General features: G+C 36.9%; 1 protein-coding gene across 1 annotated transcript in view; it reads right to left on the bottom strand.

Moving 5' to 3' along the window:
• The window catches only part of CCBL2 (cysteine conjugate-beta lyase 2), a 68,129-nt gene that overhangs the window by 5,327 nt on the left and 45,927 nt on the right, over window positions 1–16,875 (bottom strand). Inside the window, exons 9-13 of the mRNA XM_005885312.2 lie at window positions 11,395–11,471; window positions 10,093–10,182; window positions 6,195–6,381; window positions 1,312–1,388; window positions 965–1,051 (exon numbers count right to left, since the gene is read on the bottom strand). Coding sequence (XP_005885374.1) covers window positions 965–1,051; window positions 1,312–1,388; window positions 6,195–6,381; window positions 10,093–10,182; window positions 11,395–11,471 — 518 coding nt within the window. The remainder of the gene's footprint in view (window positions 1–964; window positions 1,052–1,311; window positions 1,389–6,194; window positions 6,382–10,092; window positions 10,183–11,394; window positions 11,472–16,875) is intronic.

Raw genomic sequence — 16,875 nt, 5'->3', positions numbered from 1 at the left:
GGATTTATTTACCTTCTATAGCTGTCACTGGAGCTGAGAGCCGGCTCCAGCTCTGAGGCCCAGCTCCAGCTCTGAGGCCATGGCCGGCTGAAAGCAGGTATCTGGGTTTGTTTAGCTTCTATAATTGAAACATTGTTGCTTCTGGAGCTCAGAGCCGGGCCGAGGCAGGCGGGGAACCTTGGCTTCCTCCATCACTGGAGCAAGCAAGCCTCCTGCTCACTTCAGCTGCGTGGCTGCCAGCCGCCATCTTTGTTGGTAGTTAATTTGCATATCCTGCTGATTAGCCAATGGGAAGTGTGTCAGAGGTATGGTTAATTACCATGTTTGTCTATTATTAGATAGGACTAGAGGCCCGTTGCAAGAAGATTCCTGCAAGAATAGGGCTTCCTGTGGCTGGAGTGAAGCAGAGAAGGGACTGCCATCTTTGTTGGGTTAATTTGCATACTCACTCTGATTGGCTAGTGGGTGTAGCAGAGGATGGTCAATTTGCACGTTTCTCTTTTATTAGTGTAGATATCACCCTTTAGTTCTTGAATTTCCACTTAAATATTTTAATCTGTCCACTCATTATGACCATATTTTCCTTTACATACTTATAAAATCTGCTTACTTATAATATTTGCTTTAAAGTCCTTGTCTGCTAATTTCTCCATCTGGGTCACCTTGAGATATGTTTCTACTGACTGCTTTATTTCCTTTATTTAAGGGTCATCATTTTTTGTGTCTTCACATGTCTAGTAATTTTTTATTGCATGCTAGCCATTGTAATGTTATATGGTAAGATGTCTGATTATGTTTAAACTCAACACTTATTCTGGTACTCAGTTAATTTCATGGCAGCTAAATAAAATTTAAAAATTGCTTTATAAGCACATCATGTCTAGAAAGAGAAAAAAAAATGGTGATCTATACATAAAAAGGAAAGACATTATAAGTGTGTTTTTTAGTAGAACAGAAAACTTACTTTAATAAAGCAAAATCGCACAAACTTCTCAAACTGTAACTTGGTCTCTTTGTTACAGAATGCTGAAACTGGGATGGCTGAGAGTTTCTAAAAAATAAATTGGAAGGTAAAATAAGAAAACTACTTACATTTCACATATTAACCCTAAACATTAGGAAAAATTGATACTTGTAAGTATTCACAACAATTTCAGAAAAAAAAAAAGATTAAAAAATCCTCCAAATAGGCACTGGTAGACTATCATGTAACAAAATTATAGTTAACATTGTTCAAAGCATGTCAGCAGGTTTCCTTCATAAATTAACTATAAAATACAACACAATATTGCAAAGGCCAATAACTTTTACCTTATTTTTAGTCATCCATTTCACAAATTTATAGTCATAAGGTTCATTGCTATTCTTCATATCAGAGAGGTCTGCATCTAAAACAATGAAAATTAGATAACCTATGTATTACATCTGAGGCAATATGTATTTAATTTAAGTCTGTTAAATTCAAATTTTTCTTATGAGATATTCACAAAATCTGCTGAAGTCTCATACTGCACATGGTGGGGTGGAAAGCGAGATGCCACAGATTAGCTTTACCGATACTTTAAGGCAGTACTCAAATATGCATCTGATTGATCATATTTGTGCACACACCCCTTAGCCCTGGAAGAGAGTAGGAAGGGAAAGGAAAGAAGTGTTGTTTTTCCACCTAGAAATAATATAAGGGTCTGTGATCATTATTAAGGAAATGGCATCTAAATTTATAGAGTATTCATCATAACACTTATACCTCCAAGAAGTCATCAACAAAGGTAAAGCGCCTGTATTGCAATCTATCATTATCCCCAAATCCTAGGTTAGTGTCTAGCATATAAGCAATAAAAAGTGTATTTGTTGAATGAGTAGACTAATATTACTCATTATTTGTAAAGGGAAAGTATCTGTGTAGATCTTCCAAGTGATATCCTTTATTGTTTATCTCTTTCTTCCACACATTATGCTTTTTTAAAAAAAATGTTAAATTAGGGAAAAATATGCATTCCTATTCTTATCTCTTGCGCCAATCTTGCTTCAAGGTCTGGGCTAGATATTTCTCTGGCATTCAACTTCAGCAATTCATATTTCATATTGTTTCAATTTCATTGATTTGTACTCTTAGGTCATTTTGAATGGCAGAAAGCTATTTTGATGATTACTGTAATCATTGAAATTTTACAATTTATTGTTCAAAACAGATTGAGACAGTTTCCTTTCCCCCCCCACCCCCCCCTCCCCCCACACACATACACGCCAGTGTGGCCTTTGTTAGGTGAAGAGGTGAGAGCGAACATAGCTTGACCAGTGCCTCTTCGCCAGGAGTTTGTGGCCCCAGCAGGTGGTAATTGATAGAAGTTTAGCAGGAAGCTCTGGGTCAGGGTTTGGATCTTGGCCCCACCACCAGGTCTCTTTACTTCATGGTATAAAAACCTTGACATTGAAGAAAGTTTCACCTATATATTTTTTAAAAGATCTTAATATGTTTTTACTTAATGATTTTTGTTTCTAATCTCCCCTGTGCTTTCAAGAACGTAACAATCCCATATAATAATGCTAATAATATACTACCACATATTGAGCATTTACTATTTGCTAATAAGCATGTTAGATAATTCTCTCACTTATTTGTCTTACAATTCTAAGAGGTAGCTATAACCTTCACTTTATAGATGAGGAAATTAAATTACTATTTCAAGTATTTCACATTATATATATGTATATGTAGTTAATTCATGTTTGGCTCTAACAAAAATGATCACTTTGAAAAGTTAGAGTCTAACTGTAAATTATGTGAAAAGTCCATGTGACAAGTACACAATAGTAGTGTATTCAAAGGTGACCCAGAGAAAGGAGTGATTGATTACCTATAGCAATAGAAGGAAGTAAAGGAGGATATTAACTAACTGCAATTGATACTAGCTGTACTACTTATTCTAGTAAAGCTTAGAAAAGAGGAATTCATTGCTGTGGTGCTTAAAAGGAAAGAAGGCAATAAATATAATTCTAAATATTTGATAGTTATAAGAAAGCTAAAATCCACTTCTTTTGAATACTTGTCAGAATTCCTCAAATAAACTAAAACTATTTACTAAAGGTACAAGTTTGAACCATATTATAAAAGCATTTGGGTATTTAAGTAACCTATGAAAATCAAAATTGGTTTTTGTATTCCCACTATCTCTTGCATAATTTTGGACCAGACTATCCCAGTAAAACAACTGTAATAATCTTCTATTTGTCGTCTTATCTTCTAATCAAATGTTTTCATTTTTAGTTCTAGGATGAAGGTCACTGGTCTAGAGAGCTGCTTAGTATGGCAGCAAAAAAAAATTCCCTGGTGAGGGCATGGATCTCTGGGTTCAGAGCCCAGCTCTGCTACTTATTAGTTGATTAACTTCAGTAAATTTCTTGATTCTCTATTTCATCTTTCTCACCTATCAATGAGGATGTAATAGCACCGATCTCATTGGACTTTAGTGAGAATATGACATTTGTGAAGCTCTTAGGATAATACCTGCTATATCGTAAATGCTCAAAAATATTAACCAGTTAGCCACTGCTATGAATTTTAAAGGGAAGTCATTACTATGTTCATGTACTTTATGGTTTATTTTTATTTTCAAGCTACCATCAAATGAGTGTTGTTGTTTGCTTTAGTCTTTAGTATATGGTGGGACTACCTCTAGTACATGGAAGAATTTTTACATTCAAATTAATCTGAGCAAAGATGAACGAGTAAAATAAAAAGAACTTGCCTTCATATATAGAAGAGTCTTAGAGACATTACATTTTCCTCCACAGGTGAAGAAGGACAATGAAAAAGAAAGTTTTCTTTTTTCCATCATTACAAAAAATTTTCTAACCAAAATCCTTTCTATTCTTATTACAACCACACTACTTCAAGATCTAAGACTTAAACTAGTATTTTATGCAGGACTGATTGTCTAAAGATAGAATGGGAAACTGTTTAAGAGCTTAATGCAATAATCCAAGCGAAAGTTGCATCATTGTCCTTTTGATGTTTAATGTCACAATGTGATACATTCTTTTTAGGATTTACTATCTCAAAAAGTTTGGTTTCAGGAAAGAATTATTTTCATCTAAAAAGTTGTTGGGCTGCCCTGACCAGTTTGGCTAAGTGGCTAGCGTCGGCCTGTGGACTGAAGAGTCCCAGGTTCGATTCCGGTCAAGGGCATGTACCTTGGTTGCAGGCACATCCCCAGTAGGGGGTGTGCAGGAGGCAGCTGATCGATGTTTCTCTCTCATGGATGTTTCTAACTCTCTATCTCTCTCCCTTCCTCTCTGTAAAAAATCAATAAAATACATTTTAAAAAAAAGTTGTTGGGCTTCTTTTTATTCAACAATTAGGTAACTAATTCCATTTGCTGCTACAAAGTTTGGTCTTGAGTTAATAATGCTAATTACAATCCTAAATAAACCCAGGTGACTGAAATATTTACTTCTTCCCTCTCCTATGTACCAATGATTTTATTTTATAAGTAAACACATACATTATTGTATGAAAGACTTTTTCTTTAAAAAGGTGATTTCCTTTTTTTCAGATTTAGACCTTAATTTGGATTTGAGTAAGTGCAAGCCACAGTGCTCTGCTCATGTAAAGGGCTTAATATAAATGGGTCAAGTGAATTTGTTGCTTGGTTTAAGGCAAAACCAGCAATGCTAGCATAAATGTAAAAGTACATTCCTTCTAGAATCCAAATGCTCCAAGTATTGAAATACATGTTTGAGTATACCCAACATCTTACAATGCCTTTTAGGAACCAGGCACTAGAATTATGCCTATGTGCACTGTGAGTGGCTAGAGGAAGTTACAACAGGTAGTAGTTGTTCATGAATCCCAGGTTGTTTTTATAGTTGCCAAACCCAGATCACTCAGCAATAATAATATCAACTTTTATGCCAGGCATTGGTCTTAGTGCTTTCTATGCAGAATCTTAGGAAATCTTCCTTCCCATAACCCTATGAGGAAGGAATCACTTTTATTCCCTTTTTTATGGATGAGGAAGTTGAAGCTTAGATACAGTAATAACATACTCAACTGCCATGGCCAGCACTTGGCATAGCTAGAATTCAAAGTCAGGTCTGTTGACCTCTTAGGTTAGATAGTATATGAAATACTTTTAATCCGAGTTAGTTCACATTCTTTTGGAGAGCAGATAAAAGTATAAATTCTTTTAAATAAAGTAATTCATGTTGAATATTTTGTGGCTTTCCACTTTAAAGCGAAAATACAATTAATGAAAACTGTGCTATTTCTTTTTATCAATTCATGAAATGAGTTGCACATTTAGACCAAATATAAGAAAAGTGATTTCAAAACCTCAGAGTATAGGAGCTTAAGAGCCTGGCAAATTTATAAAATTTTGTATATACAAAAGGTTTAAGTTCAGTGGCATATAGCTTCATTGTGATAGAACCTTAAAACATTTAAGACTATTTAAAATGGTTATAATTTTTGTCTGAATAAATTATGCTTTATAAAATTTACTATTAACATTATAGTTTTTTTTGAAGAAAAATTAGTTATATATAAAATGTTATCATGCTTCTAACTTTCTATTTGTATGGCATGTCAGAATTACATACAACAGCTTTAGGTAATGCTTTTGGAAACAGAATTATTGGGAATCTAGCTGTGTGACTTCAGACAAGTTATTTAAAACTTTCTAAGTCTTTGTGTCTTTAAACATGGAGCTGAATGCTTCTTCAAAAGCATGTTTGAAAGTGCCAGGCATGTAGTAGACCCTCAATTAATATTATTTTCCTTCTTTACTTCATTTCAGTACATTCTAAAGTGGCAAATAATCCTGATGGCATTGACAGTTTAGAAATCTTATTTTTCTCAAGTAAAAAGGGAAACTAAAATTTTACTCAAAGGAACACAGGTTACATATATGATTTCAGTGTTTTAAGTTACACACCAGAACAAGATGACAGAAAATTCTATGCTTAAGAGAACACTTACAACAACTGGCTCCATAAGTATGTAAACAAAGTCACATGAAAGGTCAAGGACCTAAAAGTCCAGATGACTGTAGAAAACACTGACATTGTGAAAGTCATTTTTTTTCAAAGAAAAAATGCTGAGATGGCTTCGACACCAATCTCTTCTCCGTAATTCTGATATAACTTCACACATAAGTTTCTATATATTTGAAATTATGAAAACCTTTACAAACCTAGCAAAGACACGTCAGCAATGATGAAGTAGCCTCCGTCAGGAACTACAGGTTTTAGGCCAACACTTTCAAGTAAATGTGCCATCCGATCTCTTTTGACTTCCAACTCTTTTGGTAAAGAATTAAAGTAACACTCTGGGTCACCCATGCGCTTCATGTCAGTCCAAAAAGCTTGAGCCAAGGCTTCCTGTATGTTAAGATTGAAAATGTGAAAAGGAAATATGGTAACGTTATTTATTACTGAGTTTAATAAAGACCGAATAATAATACTATTGGCAAAAAGTCATTCAGGGAATTACAGCTGAATTCCTGTGAACCTATGTTAAACTCTACAGATTAATGGAGGAATCAATTACACATAAATGATTAAATCTAATGTGAAGAACTGAGAATAAGCTATGAAATTCCAAATTGAAAGAGATATTATGTAAAGATGACATACTTGGAAATGAAAAGACACTATGTTATTTTCTATTGAGGTGAGCTGTAGAATGACTTGTTAGATCCAAGTCTAAAGGATGACTGGAGAAATGACGAACTAGCCAGCCTTTCCCCATTACCCTGGAGGACGGAGTGGAAATGAAAGCTGACCCACTGTGTCATTCCTCAGAGGTGTGCAAGTCCCTGTCCTAATCATGCGTATCCCAACAAAGTGGTCTAAGTCCACAGGGGTTAGAAACAAGTTTCTGGGGCATGTGAGTGGCTTCCCTACCTTTCTTCAGAAAGTCAGACCCAGGGGTGAAATTGGGCCCAGAGAAAAGCCAATGCCATTAGGCAGGTGTCTGAGAGGCAATAGGTCAGAAACAGGTACACACGTCTGACTCAGGGCATGCATAAAGAACATGGACCTATCCACGCAGGAGGGCCAAAGTGTGGTAGGCAAGTGTGAACTGGGACAACTTAGAAATATTGGTTCTCAGAGCCAACCAGGAGATCCAAGCAACTAAGCAAGAACTTGGGATAGTTAAGAGATAGAAGGGCAGAGCAAAGTGGCCAAATTTTAAGGAAATTAATCACAAGACGTATCAAGAACTAAAGGATACATTCAATTACTCAGTAAATTACCTGAGTTATGTTAAAATTGGCATTGTGATGAATGCTGGGGCTAGAATGATAGACAAGATAAACATGGTCCTTGCCTTTATGAAGCTTCCAGTTAGTGTGTATTGGTGAGGGCAGGGAGAGAGATGAGACAGACACGGTTGATTACAGGGTGTGATTTGTTCTGGAAGAACTGAGAGAAGTCTAGTGTCATTGAGGGTAGGTAGCAAGATAGATAACATGGCAAGAGATGATAGAGAGGCAGAGAAGGGCTAAATCACAGAGAAGACTGCATGCCAAAACAATGCAGCAGGAAAAAAAAATAATAATTCCCCAGTACTAAAAAAAAAAAACCTGGATAAATAAGGATAGGTTGCTTCAGCCTAGAAATCTGTGCTTCTGCTAGAAACTTGGGCCAGTTTCCAAACATGTTTGTCTGAAGGCATGGGAAAAAAACAGGCCACTTCGCTGAAATGGAGAATAAGATGGTTCTGAAAAAGGTGTTCTGGATTCCTAGCCGAATCTACCTTTTCCTTAGCAACTTATTCATTCCCCTATAGCAGGATGATTGCCCTAGAAAATTCAAAGCTAAGGAGACATAAACATCTCTCCTAACTAGAATTATACTGGACGCCTCTCTCTCATAACCCACTTATGATCCATCGGCGTCTACCTTCAAAATACATTCGGAACCCAAGCCCTTTTCACCATTTCTACCGTCCCCATCTTGGTTCAGTCCAGTGCTGTCTCTCTTCTCGATCACTTCAACAGTCTTCTCACTCAGCTAAGAGTCCCTCTGATAACGCAAGTTAGAGCATGACACTCGTGTGCTCTAAGCTCTTCAGTGGCTTCCTACCTCACTCAGTCTTTACAGAGACAAACATGCCCCTACTTGATCTGGCTCCCAGTGACCTCTCTGATTTATCTCCTCCTACACTTACCCCTTAATCATCCTATTTCAGCCTCTACGCTTTTCACGGATATAAACATGACAACCAAGCTGCCTGACCCCAGGGCCCTTGCACTTGTTCTTTCAGTTTAGAGGGTTCTTCTTCTCTACGTAACCATGTGACTGCTTATTCTCCTTCAGTTTGTAGCTCAAATGTCCCCTTCTCAGCGAGGCTTTCAAAGATCACTTAACATCATATATTCTCCTCCTTAGCACTTTTATGTCTTCCCTCTTCACTACTTGATTTTTCTCCATGGCATCTATCAATATCTGACATATTATATTATTAAAATTTTTATTTATTATCTGTGTCTCCCCATTAGATAGTAAGGTCCACGAGGGCAGGAATTTTTAGCTGCTGTATCTCTAATACTCAATAAATATTTGTTGAATAAGAGAATGGATTTATTTTCAGAGGATAAAATGAATTCAATACTATATAACAAAAGCAAATGTCAGAATTAGCCTTTATCATGGTCTTACTTTAGAGTTACTGGAAAAAAATTTGTAAAATATATATTTTTTATTATTCATAGGCATTTATGACAGGAAGCAAAAAAGTAAGTTTACTATAGTCAACATATTTTATTCTTTGGCCTTTTAACTGCCTTCCAGAAAAATAAATTTTTTTCAGTGTTCTGATTATTCCCAGAATGATGGCACGTGGATCCCTGTTTTATAAATATCTTTTAAAAATAGAAACAATATAGAAAAAAGATATACATTAAAAATTCCTTCACCCATCCCTGTCTCTATCTATTAATTTCATCCCTACAAATAGCCACTTTTATTAGTTTTATCATGGGTCCTTCCAGAGATCCTTCAAACACACAAGCAAACAGTTTCCCCCTTTCTTATACAAAATGTAGCATAAATATACACTGCTGGGTATCTTGCCTTTTTACTATACATTATATTCTGGAAATTTCTCCATATCAGTAATTATAGCGCTTCCTCACGATTTCCCTTTCTTTACTTTAAATTTTTAAACAGCCATGATGTTAGATAGAATAATGGCCCCCAAAGCTGTCCATGTCTTAAAACCCAGAACCTGTACATAAAATGAACTTTGCAAATATGATGTAAGGGTCTTGAGATGGAGAGATTATTGTGGATTATCTGTGTCTAATGCAATGACAAGGATCCTTAAAAGGGAAGGAAGGTGGCAGGAGGATATGTGTTGACAAAAGCAGAGGTTGGAGTGATGCGACCATGGACCAAGCATGCAAGCAACCCCTGGAAGCTGGGAAAGACAAGGAACGGACTCTTCCTTCGAGCCTCCAGGAGGGATGCGGCAATGCCCACACTGTGTGTTCAGCCCTGTAAGACCCATTTCCACTGCTGACCTCTAGAACTATAAGTTGAAAAAAAAATTGTGTTGTTTTAAGCCACTAAGTTCGTGTTAATTTGTTACAGAGAAATAGGACACAAATACCATCATATCATATTTAAATGTTTAGCTAGATCATGGTTTACTTAAACCAACTGCCTGTCGATGGATAATGACTATCCCTTATCTTCTGCAATAAATGGCTGTGTGCAGACAGAACTTCTTATGCGCACAGGAATAGTTATAGAGTAAATTCCCAGAAGGGAGATGCTGCTTCATCGGGCATGCGCTTCTATAGTCCAGCTTGGTGCTGTCACTGTCCTCCAGAGGCAGGAGTACTTTGTAATCCCACCAGCAAAGAAGGAGTGTTCAAAGTTAAAGCTTGTGGTACTAAAAAACAACAAACTATTCTTAATAGCAATGACTGTGTGTCTGCTTCTAAATTCCCAAATTATACCCGAAGCCCTGATCAAAGAGGACATGAAAAAAAAATAACTAAGGCCATTCAAACACACAACATTAACATAACACCTTCACTCAAAGACCATGCCTCAACCCCAAGTTACCATAACACCTACCTGTAGAGGAGTTGCACAGGTATAGAGGCTGTTTTGTTGAACTGTCTGTAAATGTTTTATTAAATGATAAGGACCAATGGACCAGCCAAGCTGGAAAAGGAACAGATAAAAGTAAATTTCAAAAAGTGAATCTAATCGTATGTATCAAATTTAATAGAGTAGATAAGCTTAATGCAATTACTAAGTATATTCAATTAAAAATGTTCACACTATAAAAGTAGCTCAGTTTTAGAATCAGTTCAACACTTGTTTTTGTGTAAAAGTTTCCAAATGGAGTCACTAAACTCTGCTCTCAGAAGGTAAATAGTACCCGCAATCATTATTATCTTCCTCTCTTCTGGTTTGCTACTTCTGATATTCTGCAGGTCTAAATCACTGTACCAAAGCTTGTTTGAACTACATATAGATTAAAGTAACTATGAATGAGGGCCTAAGGGATTCTTCCATTATTTGGTTCTGCAGGCATCTTTTTTTTTTTGGTTTTAATTAAACTTTTAATTTTGAGATAATTGTAGATTAATATGCGGTTGTAAGAAATAACATAGATTCCTTCTAATCTTGACCTAGTTTCACCCAATGGTGACATCTTGCAAATCAGGATACTGCCATTGATATAGTCAAAACATAGAACATTTCCATCATCACAAGGATCACTCGTGTTGTCCTGTATACTTCCCTTCCCCTCACCACGTCCGTATCTAGTCCCTGGCTTCTTAGTCATGTTTAGGAGAAGTGAGGTTTGAAGATAATCAAGTTTCAACTGGATAAATTGTTGTGCTTCAGAGTGCAGTGGCTAAGTGCATACATTTGGAAGCTAGCTTGCAAGCCCTGGCTTGAAATTATTAGCAGTGCAACCTTAGGCAAGTCCCTTAACTTCTCTGTACTTTTAGTTTTATTGTCTTCAAAATGGAGATAATAGATTATATCTACCTCATAACATGGTTATGAGAATGAAAGGAATATGTACATGTAAGCACTAAGAATCCAGGACATAATGTAAGTGCCAAAATATTGCTATTAATATTTGTTCTCCTTTTATTTGAATAGGCAGTAATCTGAACATTCTTTGCAAAGAAAAATGTGTCATTAGTCGGTTACTTATAAAATAAAAAATTACCTATGTTTTCTTACTTATAAAGAAATGATTAGGAACCAAAGAACACAAAGGCCAATATGAAAGCTGAATGAATAAATTATAAGCAAATAATCGGTAAGTATAAAAATGTGCATTTAAAACACACAAAAAATCTACAAGATATAAAGTACATGCCTATTGTTAAGCAATTAAATTCCTCATCTTACCTTCCAGCCAGTTACACTGAAAGTCTTTCCAGCACTTCCTATGGTTATTGTTCTCTCCCACATACCCGGAAAAGTGGCTGAACAGAAAAAAAAAAGTTAAATAATTGCTTTCCAATCGATCTATATTTGGTATAATCTAAAAATATAAATGTATCATAGTATAGTCAGTATAGTTATAGGCTCTCAATCGGCTTTTTAAAAGACAATGTAACTTTAACTCAAGCACAGTTGAAAATGTTACAATGCTTGAAAACATTATAATATCACAGCAAAATAATATGTAATAGATTGAATCATTTAAAGTAGCAAAATTATTGCCAGGGGCAGGAGTGGCAGAAGGGCCAGTAGGCAGTGGTCTGGGCTGGTTTGGTATATTGCTCATACACGCTGTGGCACCCAGCACCCAGTGTTAATAGTAGCTGTGTTTTGAATATAATCATTCCATAGCCCATTTTGGTTGTACTCCTGGCTATTGTTTAGCTCACCTCTCTTCTGCTCATTTTCTTTTAAATACATTTTATTGATTTTTTACAGAGAGGAAGGGAGAGGGACAGAGAGCTAGAAACATCGATGAGAGAGAAACATCGATCAGCTGCCTCCTGCACATGTCCTACTGGGGATGTGCGCACAACCAAGGCACATGCCCTTGACCGGAATCGAACCCGGGACCCCTCAGTCCGCAGGCCAACACTCTATCCACTGAGCCAAACCAGTGCTGGCATCTTTTTTTTTATTTTTATTTTTTTTTTATATTTTTATTGATTTCAGAGAGGAAGGGAGAGAGTTAGAAACATCAATGATGAGAGAGAATCATTGATTGGCTGCCTCCTGCAGGCCCCCTACTGGGGATCGAGCTCACAACCCAAGCATGTGCCATGACCAGGAATAAAACCATGATCTCCTGGTTCATAGGCTGATGCTTAACCACTGAGTCACACTGGCCATTTTCTGAATCTATATCTACAGAATCCTTAGGGCAACAATTCTAAAAATGTGGTCCCTACACCAGCAATATCAATACCGGGGAACTTGTAAGAAAGGCAAGTTCTTGGTCTGCATCACAGGCCTGCAGAATCAGAAACTCTGGAGGTGGGGCCCAGCAATCTGTATGCCTGTGCGTGCATGCGTGTGTACGTATATGCGTTTTGCTAACAGCTTTATTGAGATAGCAATCCCACACCATAATTCACTCATTTAAAGTATCCAATTCAATGTTTTGAGTATACCCACAGAGCTGTGCAACCATCACCACAATCAATTTTAGAACTTTTTTCACCCTAAAAGAAGCTCCATACTTTTAGATACCCCCCCTGTAATACCCCCATGGCCAACAGCACTAGAACTTGTGCCTGAATGGAGCTTATCTAATACAAGTACTTTCTCCACAATTCACAATGGAGTCTTCCTGCACTTACTAGTAGAAACATTAGATAGCACTTCAGCCCCAGACTTAGGGGCCACTTTAAACAGCAAAATCACTATTAAAAGGATGCTTGCTAATAGTAAGAGCTGCAACAAGAAGGCAAAGTGTTGCCTTGTTGACCTCCACTGGGAACATGCATACCAGGTGACCCCTCTGCACAGGTCTGAGAAAGAAGCAGTGTAATGACTTGGGGGTTACAAATATATTTTAGTGAGTAGGTAAGTTCACAAATACAGATGCCACAGATACTGAGAAATGACTGTTAAACGTTTCAAGTTGATTGATATCTTTAATAAAATCATTCATTCATTTATTCATCCACTTGTTAAACATTTATTAGCAGCGATCAGGCGGATCAGGCGCCAGGGACTAAGCTAGGTCTAGAGGAAACAAAGACAAGAAAGATACAGTTCTTATCTTCAGGGTTAATGTCTAGTGGGGGCAGGAGATGAGTAAGACAACACTTGTAATACAGTGTGACACTGTAATAGCGACAGGCATGGAGTATTGTACAAGGATAGAAGGCGTTAGGGTGCCTCTCTGTAGCCAGTAATGCTTGAGCTGAGACTTAGGAAATGTTTGCCAGGCAGGGAAGCGGAAAGGAAGGTAAATTTTGGGCAAAGGGAATGCAGAAAATAAAGTCCTGGAGGTATAAAAATGGAGAGTCTTTGAATTTTGCTGGACAGTGGTACATTATTTCTCTGTTAATCTTCTGAGAATGCTACCTACAACACTGCTTTTCGAATTCAATAATTTAGTTGTGACGTTCTTCACATTTTTTTTAGAGGCACAATAGATGCTCTTGTATTGTTCTAAGAGTGTTGGTACACACAACAGGAAAATAAATACCCATTTCTGGGGAGAGGGGTAAGCTGTTTTCTTTCTTCTTTTTTTAAAAAATATTTTTTTTAATTGATTTCAGAGAAATGAGAGATGGGAACATCAATGATGAGAGAGAATCATTGATCGGCTGCCTCCTGCACGCTCTGTACCGGGGACTGAGCCCACAAAGGGGGCATGTGCCCTTGACTGGAATTGAACCAGGGACTCTTTGGTCCACAGGCTGACACTCTATTCACTGAGCCAAACCAGCTAGGGCTAAGCTGTTTTCTTAAAGTAATCTTCTCACAGCTTACTAAAGTGTAAAGTAGCTAAACAAATTTCCAAAACGAATGTATACATAGTTTCAGTCTATCATGAAACACCTGCCAGTATTTGTAAAGGTAGGAAAACAGCATAAATCAGAAAAGTATAATTGTATTCCTTGTGGAGTATAACAAAAACGAAAAGATAAATGAATATTCAAAGGGTCCATTCGAAGAAGGAATATCCTAATATTGTACATAAATAATTATAGCCCTTCAAGTTCTGAGACAGTTCTAGACTTCCAAGTATTTAAAAGGACACTGTGGCCGAAACCGGTTTGGCTCAGTGGATAGAGCGTCGGCCTGTGGACTGAAAGGTCCCAGGTTCGATTCCGGTCAAGGGCATGTACCTGGGTTGCGGGCACATCCCCAGTGGGAGATGTGCAGGAGGCAGCTGATCGATGTTTCTCTCTCATCGATGTTTCTAACTCTCTATCTCTCTCCCTTCCTCTCTGTAAAAAATCAATAAAATATATTAAAAAAAAAATAAAAGGACACTGTGACACCCGTGCCACTTCCTATGTGACCAAAGCAAATCTAAACTAAGCATAATGCAGAGTACCACTCTCCTTATGTGATAATATATATCCAAAATCAGAAAGGCCTATTAGTAACAATATTTAGATAAAATCTTTGAAAATGAAAGTTATCCAGAGAAACAAACACAATCCTAATATGTTTTCACTGTAAGTTACATATGACAGAAATTAAAGAGTACTCCTGTCAAATGTAGGTTTCATACACACCATCAAATCTAATTTAGTATTCCAAAAGAGAGCTAATTTGTTGATGGCTATTTTAGCCATACAAAAGTGGATGTAAACTGATCAGATAAATAGCTTACAAATAATTTTATGCTAATTTCCCAAATCTTAACAGGTTAGTATACAAATATCAGTGTATTATTCTATCTCTTCTATAAGAGAGGTTTCTTTTGTTGACTGAAACATCTTTTTTACTGAAACCTGGAGATATCATTTGAATCAAGAATCTGATCCAATAAGAACAAATTCCACTATTTCAATAAAAGGGGCCCTAAATAATTTAAAACATCTAGATGTTCATCTCCTCTCAATCTCAGAGATTTGGGGAGCCACAGAAGTTAATGTAAACAGATGACCACAGCACCGAGTGTGACTATAGTAACCAGAGGAAAAAAATAAAAAATAAATCTTTGCAGACCTGATGATTTAAAAAACTATATCCAGGATGGGATGAGGGCATGCGACCGGGGTAGGGGAGGCTGGGGGAAGGTCAATGGGGGGGGGAAAAAGGAGATATATGTACTACTATGTGTAATACTTTAAACAATTAAATAAAAAGAAAAAAAACAGTAAAAACAAACAAACAAACAAAAAACAACAAAAAAACTATATCCAGTATCAGCAAGTTTAGCTTGCAGTTATATCTGAAAGGCAACTGGTCTTTGCACTTCTCATTCAGGACCCATGATCCTTAAACCAGCCACAGCAACTATAACAGTTACTCACAGGCAACTTGGGCTTCAATAGAAGTCAGATAAAGATTAGAGGCACGATGAAAAGCACCACACCAGGGTTACAGCCTCTGTGCCATGAAGATGATGCTAATTCATGATCTGTGGCTACAGAGCCTTATTGAGTTATGGTGTACCGGTTAATAATGCGGATTTTTTTTTCACTAGATGGAGTTACACATATGTTGATATATATGCGATTTGATATGTATGCTGTTTTGTTGTATTGACAGCAAACTTCAAAACTTCATATGTCAAATTTGCTGAAGGCCTTAACATCATCGATATTTTTACGCTTAAAAATGTCAAATTTCGTGCCAAAAAAAGAGCATTTGCAGGAAGTTATAATTCATTACTTTATTTTGAAGAAAAGTGCTGCTAAGTACTTCAGGAAGCTTATGGTGAACATGCTCCATCTCAAGATACTTGTGAACGCTGGTTTAAACGCTTTAAAAGTGATGATTTCGATGTGAAAGACAAAGAACGTCCAGGTCAACCGAAAAAGTTTGAAGACCAACAATTACAAGCATTATTGGATGAAGATGCATGTCAAACTCAAAAACAACTTGCAGAAAGATTAAACGTTGCTCAACAATTTCCGATCGTTTACAAGCAATGGGAAAGATTTTAAAGGAAGGAAAATGGGTGCCACATCAACTGAACGAAAGACAAATGGAAAACTGAAAAGTCATCAGTAAAATGTTGCTTCAAAAGCACGAAAGTCTTTTTTGCATTGAATTGTGACTGGCGATGAAAAGTGGATTTATTTTGAGAATCCCAAATGCACAAAATCATGGGTTGCTCCAGGTCAACCACCAACATCGACTGCAAGGCCAAATCACTTCGGAGAGAAGACAATGCTCTGCGTTTGGTGGGATCAGGAAGGTGTGGTGTAATATGAGCTCCTAAAACCAGGTGAAACCGTTAATACTGATCGCTACTGACAACAAATAATCAATTTGAACCATGGTTTGATCGTGAAACGATTAGAATGTGCCAGGAAGACACGGCAAAGTAATTTTGCTTCAAGATGACGCACCATCACACACTTCAAAACCAGTTAAAGACACGTTAAAAGATCTGCCTGGGAATTAACCCACCACCCGCTATATTCACCAGACCTTGCTTCTTCAGATTACCACTTGTTCCAATTGATGGCACATGCACTTTCTGAGCAGCACTTCAAAAACTACAAAGAAGTAGAAAACTGGGTCTCTGAATGGTTTGCCTCAAAACAAGAAAAGTTCTATTGGAACAGTATCCACAAATTACCTGAAAGATGGGGGAAATGTGTAGCTAGTGATTGACATTACTTTGAATAATGCACTTTTGATGTTTCTCTTGAAATTATCGTGTTTTCTTTGATTACAAAATCCGCCATTATTAACCAGTACACCTATTAAAGAGCTACTATTGCA

The sequence above is a fragment of the Myotis brandtii genome, unplaced genomic scaffold (assembly GCF_000412655.1).
Source record: "Myotis brandtii unplaced genomic scaffold, ASM41265v1 scaffold90, whole genome shotgun sequence".
Taxonomy (NCBI): domain Eukaryota; kingdom Metazoa; phylum Chordata; class Mammalia; order Chiroptera; family Vespertilionidae; genus Myotis; species Myotis brandtii.
This window is presented reverse-complemented; position numbering and strand designations above follow the sequence as displayed.